The sequence below is a fragment of the Tachysurus fulvidraco genome, chromosome 5, assembly GCF_022655615.1.
Source record: "Tachysurus fulvidraco isolate hzauxx_2018 chromosome 5, HZAU_PFXX_2.0, whole genome shotgun sequence".
Lineage (NCBI taxonomy): Eukaryota > Metazoa > Chordata > Actinopteri > Siluriformes > Bagridae > Tachysurus > Tachysurus fulvidraco.
This window is the reverse complement of record NC_062522.1, coordinates 1,980,090-1,993,225: the sequence shown is the minus strand read 5'-3', so window position 1 is coordinate 1,993,225 and position 13,136 is coordinate 1,980,090. Positions and strand designations below refer to the sequence as shown.

General features: G+C 39.3%; 1 protein-coding gene across 1 annotated transcript in view; it reads left to right on the top strand.

The window, feature by feature from the left end:
- Positions 1 to 13,136, top strand: part of LOC113662740 (zinc finger protein 501-like) — a 42,454-nt gene that overhangs the window by 19,550 nt on the left and 9,768 nt on the right. Inside the window, exons 1-3 of the mRNA XM_027177815.2 lie at positions 6,878 to 7,081; positions 8,406 to 8,473; positions 10,784 to 11,846. Coding sequence (XP_027033616.1) covers positions 10,815 to 11,723 — 909 coding nt within the window. The 5' untranslated portion in view covers positions 6,878 to 7,081; positions 8,406 to 8,473; positions 10,784 to 10,814 and the 3' untranslated portion in view covers positions 11,724 to 11,846. Of the gene's footprint in view, positions 7,082 to 8,405; positions 8,474 to 10,783 lie in introns of the transcript that reaches the window.

The window sequence follows — 13,136 nt, the reverse complement described above, 5'->3', positions numbered from 1 at the left end:
TCAGGTGCTCAAATGTAATTAATAAATATAATCATAAATAAAATGTTTATTTTTAATATTTTGTTGAAAAGTCTGCCTGAAAGACTGCCTGAAGTCTGGAGCCCATGGACATCACCAAAGTCTGGGTTTTAACTGCAGCTGTCTTCAGTTGATGTTTGTTTGTGGGTCTTTCTGCCTTTAGTTTTGCCTTCAGCAAGTGAAATGCACGTTCAGTCGGGTTGAGATCAGGTGATTGACTCGGCCATTGCAGAATATTCCATTTCTTTTCCTTAAAAAACTCCTGGGTTGTTTTTGCAGTGTGTTTTGGATAATTGTCCATCTGTATTGTGAAATGCCATCCAATCAACCTTGCTGCATTTGGCTTAATCTGGGCAGACAGTATATTCCTTTCTATTACACTTCTTCCTAATACACTTCAGAATACATCCAGCTGCTTCGGTCTTCTGTCACATCGTCAATAAACACCAGTGACCCAGTGCCACTGGAAGCCATGCATGCCCATGCCATTACACTGCCTCCACTATGTTTTACAGATGACCTTGTATGCTTCGGAGCTTGAGCTGTTCCAAGCCTTCTCCATACTTTTCTCTTCCCGTCATTCTGGTAAAGGTTGATCTTAGTTTCATCCGTCCAGTGAATGCTTTTATAGAACTGGTCAGGTTTTTTTTAGATGTTTTTTGAAGCCTAATGATGGCCTGTTTGAGTTGCATGGAAAACTCCTTTCAAGGCTTTATGTAGGTTCACAGCAACAAATTCTGAGTGCAAACTCAACACTTAGAATCAACTCCAGACCTTTTACCTGCTTAATTGATAAAGAAATAACGAAGGAATATTAAATCTGTCAATGAAACAGCTTTTGATTAAATTGTCCAATTACTTTTGGTCCTTTGAGGGGGGGGGGGTCGCTACTCTCAGAAGCTGTCATTCCTTAACCCTTCCTCCAATTTGGAAGCTGAGAGACTGCACTTTCAGCCCACTACACCTAAACAACATGAATATGTTTTGGTAAATACCTAAAGAAAAAAGCCTGTGTCCAAATATATATATGGACCTAACTGTAAATATACACACACACATATATATATATATATATAAAATAAGAACTAAATGCAGATGATCTGTTGATGTAACTGCTGGACATCATCTGATGTTGAAGGGAAGTAAATGTGAGGTGTCTTTCTTCTGCTGCATTAAGTTTCCTTGGCTCATTGCGTCTACACACCTTAACACTGTGTTTCTTTCTGGTTCTTCGGAATATATTGAACATCACATGTTAAACCATAGTCTGCTCTTAAATCTGTCTTGCTATAGACTTTGTTGATGCTACCTTGTGTCTTGTCACGGTATATGACCTGTGACAGTTGTTTGGTTCCTCACACAGTGTAAAGCTCCTACGCAGATGTTTCTGTTCCACTTGGAAAAGCAGGGTTGTGCTATATCATTAGCACCCAATTATAAATAATATTAAAGGAACTGGAGGACCTGCTGTTGACATTATGGTACCAGATACCCCAAGAGATTTATCACCACCTTGTTGAATCAATGCCTAAAGAATGGGGGCTAAAGGAATTATACCACATACCTAAATCCCACACTGGCGAGAAGCCTTTTCTCCGGCTCCCAGCGTGGGAAGAGTTTTTGCAACCACAGAAATCTCCTGAAACACAAGCGAATTCACTCAGGAGAAAAGCTGTATACAGTTGGGGTGTGGAAACAACTTCAGTCAAAAGAGTTACCTAAAAATCACCAGTTTCTTCACATCGCTTGAACCCAAATTGCTGCTCACCTTATGGTTATAGCTTTGCTTCAGCACAATCACACAGGACACAAACTGTACTGGTGTTCACATTGCGGTAAGAGGTTCAGTACACACACAAACATTTAACAAACACAAACAGATTCACACAGCTGAGAACAAGGACATGCAGCAGTTCTCAGAAAATCTATAAAATCATACAGATACAGTGTTCACATCAAATATCAGAGTGGAGGAAAATGTGTTCTCCGTGACTTGGAATACATTCTAAAATACAATGAAGAATCGACACTCCTCCGTCAGTCTGTTTACAATAATGCTTCCCTTTATAACTAGGTACGATGGGTCAAAGTGGTGGTTCAGACCTTTGTCATGATGACTATTGAGCTACAAACAGTACATTCATTGCTGTCAAAAGCTTGGCAGTAAGTTCCAGTGTCATCTTTACAGATTTCAATGATGAAAACTACCACCACCAATCATGTAAGTCTAAACAGGCTAAGATGGTTTGGTTACAGGAAGTAAGAAAGCTAAAATTATGCACGTGATGTTCATCAACAGCATCGTGAAGCTGAGATTCCCAGCTGAAGATTGCCTTCTCCTGTCCTTGTATATTCACTTCTAACATCTCTGGTGATTAACAACAAGAAAGAGAAGTGGTCTGTGTATTAATGTAAGATATTTTATGTACACTTTTCATCCTAATTAGGAGGCTTCACAATAAATCCTTATTAATGATGTAAAACATAACACAGAGCAGTATAAGCCAGTGGATGATACCTTCTGGCTATCTGGTCCAGCACTTTATTATATGCTTTAGAAATATTACAGATGTGTATTTTATATTCTTTTCCTTTATTAACCGGTTCCTGAGTGTCCAATGCTCCAGAAGGTGGCACTGTGACCGTCACACTTTCGTAGAGATAGAAGAAGACGTGCAGCATTTTGCTGATTGTCAGTAAAATATTTCTGACAGGGTTTTACCTCCACAGTTCCATCTGATCCGTTGTGGTGTATTTCAGGTGCTTAACTGTGTTCTGCTGGAAAGATCAAGGTAAGTTCAACTCGGCTAACAGTGGCTGTGTCCTAAATGCCTTTCTACTTCCTATGTTAGTGCACTACAGGGGAGATAATAGTGTGTTTACACACTCTGTAGTGCACATAGAGAGATAATAGTGTGTTTACACACTCTGTAGTGCACATAGAGAGATAATAGTGTGTTTACACACTGTAGTGTACATAGAGAGATAATAGTGTGTTTACACACTCTGTAGTGCACATAGAGAGATAATAGTGTGTTTACACACTCTGTAGTGTACATAGAGAGATAATAGTGTGTTTACACACTCTGTAGTGCACATAGAGAGATAATAGTGTGTTTACACACTGTAGTGTACATAGAGAGATAATAGTGTGTTTACACACTCTGTAGTGCACGTAGAGAGATAATAGTGTGTTTACACACTCTGTAGTGCACATAGACAGATAATAGCGTGTTTACACACCCTGTACTGTAACTGCACAAGCTTGTGTACTGTAAATACACTTACTGTCCACTTTAATAGGAACACCTGTTCATGAAGGTAACTGGTCAGCAAGTCATGTGGAAGCAACACAGTGCATGGACTCAAGCAGATAAAGGTGAAGAGCATTAGTTATTGTTCACATCAAAAATCAATATTGGGGGGAAAAGTGTGATCTGTGACTTTAACTGTGGTGTGATTGTTGGTGGCAGATGGTATGGTTTGTGTATCTCAGACACTACTGATCTGGGATTTTCAGTCTACAGTCTCTAGAGTTTACACAGAATGGAGTGACAAAATAATTCTTGATCTGCAGGCTGAAACACTACAGAACTGTCAGAATGTGTACAGTAACACTAGTGATCACTCACTGCAACCATGATGTGCAGAGAAGCATCTCTGTATGCACAACACGTCTATCATTAAAGATTCCATGCCTGTCAGCCAACAACAGGAATTTAATACCATTGTGGGCACATCACATTTATTTATATATATGTATATATAATTTATCTTTAACTGTCTCGTTTAGGTGAATCATTTTTCTTTCCTTTCTCTCATCAGCAAGGTGTTTCCACCCACAGATCTGTCACTCACTCTGTGTGGTTGTATTTCACACCATTCTCTGTAAACTCTAGAGACATACAGTGTGTGTGTGTGTGTGTGTGTGTGTGTGTGTGTGTGTGTGTGTGTGTGTGTGTGTGTGTAAAACCCAGGAGATCATCAGTTTCTGAAATACCCAAACTATACCATCTGGCACCAACAATGCCACAAGTAAAGTCACAGATCACATTTCTCCCAGTCTAACTGAAGCTCTTGAACTTTATCTGATTTTATGCATTGTTCTGCTGCCACATGATTAATAGATAACTGTATAAGTGAGCAGGAGATATGAGATGTGTTCCTAATAAAGTGCTTGTTGAGTTTAGGTTTAAAGTTTTTATATGATTTTTCTGTTTTTAAATTAAAACCGGAGTCCTTTTGGAAAATACTTAGCAGTCTGTCTGGGAACAACTGTACGATGCAGTTGGGCCAGTTACCCGTGTTAGACAATCCCACTCCCAGTATGCATCACTCACATACCCTGGTTGCAGATAAGAAAGCATTTTTACCTCATAAAATTAAGCAATGTGTGTTTTTTGTGTCTTTCTGATATAGATGAGCAGTGTCCTGTCGTCTCCTGCTCTCCGCTTTCCTATCAATTATAAGTTTTCCTCCACAAGGCCATCAAAAGGTTCATCTAAGATGAAGGCAGAAGACATTAAATGTGAGCATCTGGAACCTACAGAGAGCTCCAGTAGCCAGGACTGGTCATTTGGTTCTTTCCTAAGTAACTCCTCCCTCCGATTTATACAAAAAGAGATTCACCAGTGCCCACAGTGTGGGAAAAGTTTCAGTCAAAAGAGTAATCTGAATCAACACCAGCGTATCCACTCGGGAGAGAAGCCGTATCAGTGTTCACAGTGTGGGAAGAGTTTCAATCAGAAGAGTAATCTGAAACAACACGAGCGGATCCACTCGGGCGAGAAGCCGTATCACTGCTCGGACTGCGGGATGAGTTTTACACAGAGAAGTCATCTCCAGCAGCACCAGCGTATTCACACAGGAGAGAGACCCTATCACTGTTTGGAGTGTGGAAAGAGTTTTAGTGACCAGAGTAATCTGCAACAACACCAGCGCATTCACACGGGGGAGAAACCCTTTCAGTGCTCAGCCTGTGGCATGAGTTTTACACAAAAGGGTAATCTCCAAAAGCACATGCTCTTTCACACTGGAGAAAAACCCTTTCGCTGCATGGAATGTGGCAGGAGCTTTACACAGGGCGCTGACCTTCAAGAGCACCAACATATTCACACTGGGGAAAAGCCGTATTACTGCTCAGCCTGTGGGAAGAGTTTTACCAGACACAGCAGTTTCCAGCGACACCAACACATTCACACGGGAGAGAAGCCGCATCACTGCACAGTGTGTGGGAAGGGTTTTACTAGGCTTACTAATCTACAGAGACACAAACTCCTTCACACAGCCGAGATCGAGGACATGCTGCAGTTCTCAGAAAGTGTGGAAATCAACTAGGTTCATTCTAATAGCTGATTTTGGGCCAAATGAAGAGCGAATCTGAGGAGGGCTTTGGGCATTCCTTTCTATTCTCTAGCAGAGCAGTGCTTTTATCAACACTAAGTAACTGTAAAGTTTTATACAGTTTGAGAATAAACCTTACTACACCAGAATATTCTTTGGTCACTGAAGGAGCAGAAGAGCATCGTATTTTAAATCTACTGGGTGCTCAGATCAGATATATTTATAATATAATACGTCTGACGTGGCTACATCAGAAAGTTTTCCAGAGCTGAAACATTTCATATTTGCATGTATGGTGCTCATTTTAAACTGCCGCCTTCTGTGCAACGTGTCTGTACACTTGTGTATTTTGATGAAGCTATGACTGAACTCTGAACTGATTTCATTTCGCTCCTCCGTGTACCTCCAAGATCACGATCATATCGCGACATTTACGATTCGAGAACAAAATACACTGCTAGGTGTTCGAGGCTCATACAGTCAGACGGACTGTTTTTTACTGCTGTGATTGTGAAATGAGAGAAAAGTTAGAAAAATAACTTTTCCACATTTTTCTTAACCTATAGATGTGAAAGTATAATATAATACAATATAATATACACTTCTGCATTTTTTCACTATGAGGGTTGATTATTCTTTTCTTTTATCTTGCTTATGATGAATGAATATAAATGTTAAAGTTACTGTTAAAGAACTGTTCAGGTGTGTCGAGACTTCATGCAGCCCTGAGACACTACTGCACATCCTCTAACTGTCTACAGGTAGGTCTGAGATGCCTGAAGGGAAACATCAGGGTCACAGTGTTGCAGTGAGTTGGCCTGTTGTCGTGAGGATAGAGAGAGAGACTGTGGGAGAAGTTTGACTTGGTGCCTCTAAGGATAATCACCTTGGGAATTGTGATGAACACCATGTGAATTGGGCTGTGAGACAGATGGAACATCTTCACCGCTGCATTTAAACATGTTCTATTGTCATGTAACCAGCTAAAGTGTATATTGTGTGGTAACAGAAAAACAGTGATGGATTCAAATTGTTAGAGGATTTTTGATTTTGGAGCATTGTGAATAAAGAGGAAAATCACTCCGAGATTTTGTCTTCCATTTCTTTTATTTCTGGTTGCTGTGAAAACTGGAACTCGTTTTTCTGTATTTTTTTTTGTCAGATGTTATTTAACTATCTGGTTCCATCAAGAAAGGTTTGTGTGAGTGTTTAAAATGGTCAAATACTTTGAAGGAAAGAGGCAAAATAAAACGAATAATATTTCACAATTCCAGAAACATCTACAGTATCTACCCTTTAACCATAAATGGGGAATGTGGTAACTCACTGGTTAAGGCTTTGGACTACTGGTCAGAAGGCGATAAGTTCAAATCCCAGGTCCACCAGGCTGCCACTGCTGGGCCCCTGAGCAAAACCCCTAACCCGCAATTGCTCAGCTGTATAAATGAGATGCAATGTAAGGAATGTTTTGTTACCTGGTTCATGGTTATAACTGTCCTCCAGTAGGTGTCGCTGTGAGCGTCTCGGTCCCGTTCCTCCACACATTGACAGAAACAGAAGAAGACGTGCTGCAGTTTTTCTGATTGATGATCTGAGCTCTCCGACTCTACTAATCATCTTTACAGTAAAATATTTCTGACAGGGTTTTACCTCCACAGTTCCATCTGATCCGTTGTGGTGTATTTCAGGTGCTTAACTGTGTTCTGCTGGAAAGATCAAGGTAAGTTCAACTCGGCTAACAGTGGCTGTGTCCTAAATGACTTTCTACTTCCTATGTTAGTGCACTACAGGGGAGATAATAGTGTGTTTACACACTCTGTAGTGCACATAGAGAGATAATAGTGTGTTTATACACTCTGTAGTGCACATAGAGAGATAATAGTGTGTTTATACACTCTGTAGTGTACATAGAGAGATAATAGTGTGTTTACACACTCTGTAGTGCACATAGAGAGATTATAGTGTGTTTATACACTCTGTAGTGCACATAGAGAGATAATAGTGTGTTTACACACTCTGTAGTGCACTACAGGGGAGATAATAGTGTGTTTACACACTCTGTAGTGCACATAGAGAGATAATAGTGTGTTTACACACTCTGTAGTGCACATAGAGAGATAATAATGTGTTTACACACTCTGTAGTGCACATAGAGAGATAATAGTGTGTTTACACACTCTGTACTGCACATAGAGAGATAATAGTGTGTTTATACACTCTGTAGTGCACATAGAGAGATAATAGTGTGTTTATACACTCTGTAGTGCACATAGAGAGATAATAGTGTGTTTACAAACTCTGTAGTGCACATAGAGATAATAGTGTGTTTACACACTCTGTAGTGCACATAGAGAGATAAGTGTGTTTACACACTCTGTAGTGTACATAGAGAGATAATAGTGTGTTTACACACTCTGTAGTGCACATAGATATAATAGTGTGTTTACACACTCTGTAGTGCACATAGAGAGATAATAGTGTGTTTACACACTCTGTAGTGCACATAGAGAGATAATAGTGTGTTTACACACTCTGTAGTGCACATAGAGAGATAATAGTGTGTTTACACACTCTGTAGTGACCTACACAGGAGAGATAATAGTGGAGTTTACACACTCAGTAGTGACCTTTATATCACTAATTTGGATCTCAGCCCTAATGAAACATTACTTTGTGCAGCTTATACTTGTTGGTAAAATTGATCATTAAATGCTAATCCTATTCAAGTTTACTTTTTAAACTTTACACTATAACAGGTAAGAAGTGTTGTTGCTGTTTGTTTTAAATTTCTAAGTTAACTGTCTAATGTTGTTTTCATCGGTTGAAGCCTGAGACTCTGAAGAAGCTAAATGAACTGAGTAATGTAATATTATACACAAACTAGTAAAAGACTTAACATTCTATCAGGGACAAGAAAACACTCACAATCATATATAACGTGATGTCATCATGTACTTTCTGTTTGTTTTATTAAACACCTCTGAAACATGTGTCCTCCTCCACAACAGCAGCTTGTCAGTATCATTTTGCTTTATCTTTTTCAGAAATGGTGGAAGTTGGAGATTTTGATGGCAGACATTGTCGGAGGAGTTTATTTTCCAACTTGTTGCTGGTAACCTTTACCCTGAGATGTCAGATGTCAGTATGAACACAATATACAAACATGGCTCTTGTTAAAAACTCCTATGATATTCGGCCTGTTCTACAGTGTGGTGGATGTTGAATTCTGCTGTTTTATGTAAATGGGTTAAGCACTTCTAGATGCTGTCAATCACATCTCCTGTTTTGAAAGGAAAATACATCAACATACCAGAAGCATATTATTACTTTTTTATCTCATTTCATCTCTAGCAAATATGACCAAATAAAATGTCATTCGCAAAGTAGAATCTTAAACTGAATAAACTCTTTTGATTATGTCTATTTTGAGATGGAGATGTAGTAGCCTTGTAGTTAAGGTGCTGGACAACTGATTGGAAGGTTGCAAGCTTGAACCCCATGTCCCCCAGGCTCCAAACACTGTTCTTCTGTGTAAGACCCTTAACCCTCAATTGCTCAGTTGTATAAAAATGTAAGTCACTCTAGATAAGCACATCTTCCAAATGCAGTAAATGTAAAATTCTATTCGGTTAATTTAGCTTGTATCCGAAAGAAATCCCAGTCCCGAAAGGCTTGTGACCTTGAACTGGTGCATTTTTAATTGATATGCTCAATTGTATGAGACATCAGTTAGTGTGGTATAAAGTCTATTCAGCTTGGAATGGTGAAAGGTTTAAATGTATAAATGTAAAGCCAGCAATAAGAGCTAGCTACAGCCATTTCCACCTGCTTAACAAAGTCCATCACCACCTGTCCTTCATCCATCTTTCCTTAACACCAAACCAGTTCATCACCCCCTCGCCTGTTGAAGTCACTACTCTCTCCCATCTAGAATACTCTCCATCACCTCATCTAACTTGCTCCAGGATCTCTCTTCTCTTCTAACTCACAGCCTTGTGGATCATAACCACTGACCACATTCAACATCACCCCTTCGATTTCTCACTTCAAACTGATGACCCTGTCTGACACTCTTTAACCTCTAAAACATTGCTCACACACTCATCCTTCAGGATCACTCCTACCCCATTTCTCTTCCTATCCACACCATAATAAAACACTTTGTATCCCCCTCCAATACTACATATGTATGTTCCCCTTCCACCGGGTCTCCTACACACACAGTATATCTACATTCCTTCTCTCCATCATGTCCACCAGCTCTCTACCTTTCCCTGTTATTATTTAAACATTGAGTCCCTATTCTCAGACCTACACTCCTGCCTTTCCTCTTCTCTCACTGTCTATGAACCCTTCTCCATCCACTCCTTCCTCCACCAACAGTAGTCAAATGTCTGCCAGCACCCTGTAGGTAGATAGTGTCGGTCATTGTGGAATTCACACTGTTGACTCCCATTTTTTGGCACATTTTACACCTCATGCCTTTCCTGAGTCAGCCCTCTCTAGTTATCCAGGTTTGGCACCAGCACAGAAATCACTGGCTTGCAACCCTGGTGCTATATTGCATGACTGAGCATATTAAAGGTTCATTTAAAAAAAACAGTCTGCAAGTCTTCAGGTTTTCTAAAATATATTTGGCCTAAAATGTTTTTGGAGTATATTTTGAAATATGTAACAAAAACCACACATGTACACATTTTAAGTATTTCTAGAAAGTTTCATTGACCTCCAGTAATTATGAAACTGACCAAAAGGAGCCCACAGACCCCAGTTGAGAAACGCTACTCCATCATAAATTCTATCTGTAAGTAATCGAATTTAACTGTGAAGTGCACTTTATGTTAAAATCATTTATTTCTATAAAGAAGCCTAATGATTCAGTTGTAAGAAGAGAAATATTGAATACACATCATGTTAGGTGTGAAAATACTGTAAACCAAACTCAGCATGGTCACAAGGCAGGTTTAGGTGAATCGCAACACGGCGTCGGGTTTGGACGTGTCTATTCCTGGGGGACGCAGTAGTGCTACACCTCTGTACCGTGCACTTACACCAGAGCATGATGACTGATCCAAATCTGTAGCTCTTCATAATAGAGTAATAGGAGTGCAGCAATTTCTGCTCCTTCACCAAAGAGTTCCATAATTTCCATTCTACCATCCAGCTTTTTTCATAATCCATTCCATAATCCCTTTACAATCGCTCACATTTAGTGATTCACCTTCACCATTACTATGTATATACAACAGTCATATTTATGACAATTTTAACAGTCTTCAAAAATACTTCATTATCGCAATGCTTGTAAACTCACTATGGGTTCCAGATAGGAACCTTATAAAATTTTATTTAGCTTATAAAATGAAGCAGTAAGATTTATTTGTTAAAACTGAACTATTCATCTGTTTGTTTTTTTATTCAGATTCTTCTTCTAAGCACATCTTCTAGCTAGGATGAAGTCAAATGGGATTAATTGTGAGGTTCTGGATCCCACAGAGAGCTCCAGTAGTCACCAAAGTTCATCTTGTTCTTTCCACATGAACCCTTCTGATGGCCGAATGCAAACAGAATTGTACCACTGCTCCCAGTGTGGGAAGCGTTTTGGTAAAAAGACTAATCTCAAACAACACCAGCGGATCCATACAGGTGAGAAGCCGTATCAGTGCTCGTACTGTGGGATGAGGTTCACACAAAGGGGGAATCTGCAACAACACCAGCGCATTCACAAAGGAGAGAAGCTGTATCACTGCTCACAGTGTGGGAAGAACTTCACTCAGAAGGGTCATCTCCAGCGACACCAGCGAATTCACACAGGAGAGAAGCCATATCAGTGTCCACAGTGTGGGAAGTGTTTTACTGAGAACAATAAGCTCATAAAACACCAGCGGATTCATTCAGGAGAGAAACCGTATCAGTGCTCGGACTGCGGGATGAGTTTTACCGAAAAGAGTAATCTGCAATTACACCTGCTCATTCACACTGGAAATAAACCCTATTACTGTTTAGAGTGTGGGAAGAGTTACACACAAAAAACTGCTCTCCGAGTTCACCAACGCACTCATACCGGGCAAAAGCCCTATTTCTGTTCTCAGTGTGGGAAGAATTTTACTACACATAGCAGCTTCCAGCAACATCAGCGCGTCCACACGGGAGAGAAGCCGTACCACTGTTTACAGTGTGAGAGGAGATTTAGTAACCAGAGTAATCTGCGAAGACACCAGCGCACTCACACGGGGGAGAAGACCCATCAGTGCTCGGAGTGCGAGAAGAGTTTTAGTAACCAGAGTAATCTGCAGCGACACAAACACCTTCACAAAGCCGAGGACATGGTGCAGTTCTCAGAAACGGTGTTTAGGAATTAAGTCATTCTGCTCTACAGGCTTATTTTGGGTCTTTTTTACTGTTCACTACATGAAACAGTGATGTTTTCAATGCTGTGAAATTACAATCTTTTAAACAGTAAAAAAAATCATTATTCCAAAGCATTAATGTACTCTCACTAGGTGGTTGTGGTGTTTAACTGTTATGCTCTTGTTTGACTTACGGTTGAAAGACGTCATCAAAATCATATGCATTTGCTAGGAGAAAATTGTCAAACTGTTGTTGAATAATTTCTATACTTTTGTATAGCCATAAACTAAAATATGTTACATTAATCAAAATGACATTATTTAGTCAGAGTTACCAGAGAGTGTGAATCCCTCAGTCCGTTATATGACTACTGTAACACTACAATAGATTTAATTATGAAAAGTTGGTTATATTTTGGACAATTGTATGATGAACCTAAATAATTCATTTATCTCAACCAGGAAAGAATGTATAAACCTTTAGACACAAAATTTTATAATGTTAATTGTTATTTAACAAATCTGGTCCAGCAAGAATAGTGTGAGATGCAGATAGACCTAATAAAGTGGACGGTGAATGTAGTTGCAGAATTAGTTTGTGTAGTCATATTATTATTATTATTATTATTATTATTATTATTATTATTATTATTATTATTAAATCATTTTTAAATATACTGAATTCTTACTGATTTTATTTGGTCTGTGTAAATAATTATGATCCAGATCTCTGATACATGCTGACTGTCTGGGGCTACATTAATAAAACAGATTTATGTTGTTAATATGATTAGGATCTTTACTGTCTGCATTCTTACAAGTGTGTAATATTGTTTCATTTAGTTTTATTTTTCTTTGCTAACTTTGCTCACCGGTTCATGGTTATAACTGTCCTCCAGTAGGTGTCGCTGTGAGCGTCTCGGTCCCGTTCCTCCACACATTGACAGAAACAGAAGAAGACGTGCTGCAGTTTTTCTGATTGCTGATCTGAGCTCTCCGACTCTACTAATCATCTTTACAGTAAAATATTTCTGACAGGGTTTTACCTCCACAGTTCCATCTGATCCGTTGTGGTGTATTTCAGGTGCTTAACTGTGTTCTGCTGGAAAGATCAAGGTAAGTTCAACTCGGCTAACAGTGGCTGTGTCCTAAATGACTTTCTACTTCCTATGTTAGTGCACTACAGGGGAGATAATAGTGTGTTTACACACTCTGTAGTGCACATAGAGAGATAATAGTGTGTTTACACACTCTGTAGTGCACATAGAGAGATAATAGTGTGTTTACACACTCTGTAGTGTACATAGAGAGATAATAGTGTGTTTATACACTCTGTAGTGCACATAGAGAGATAATAGTGTGTTTATACACTCTGTAGTGTACATAGAGAGATAATAGTGTGTTTATACACTCTGTAGTGCACAT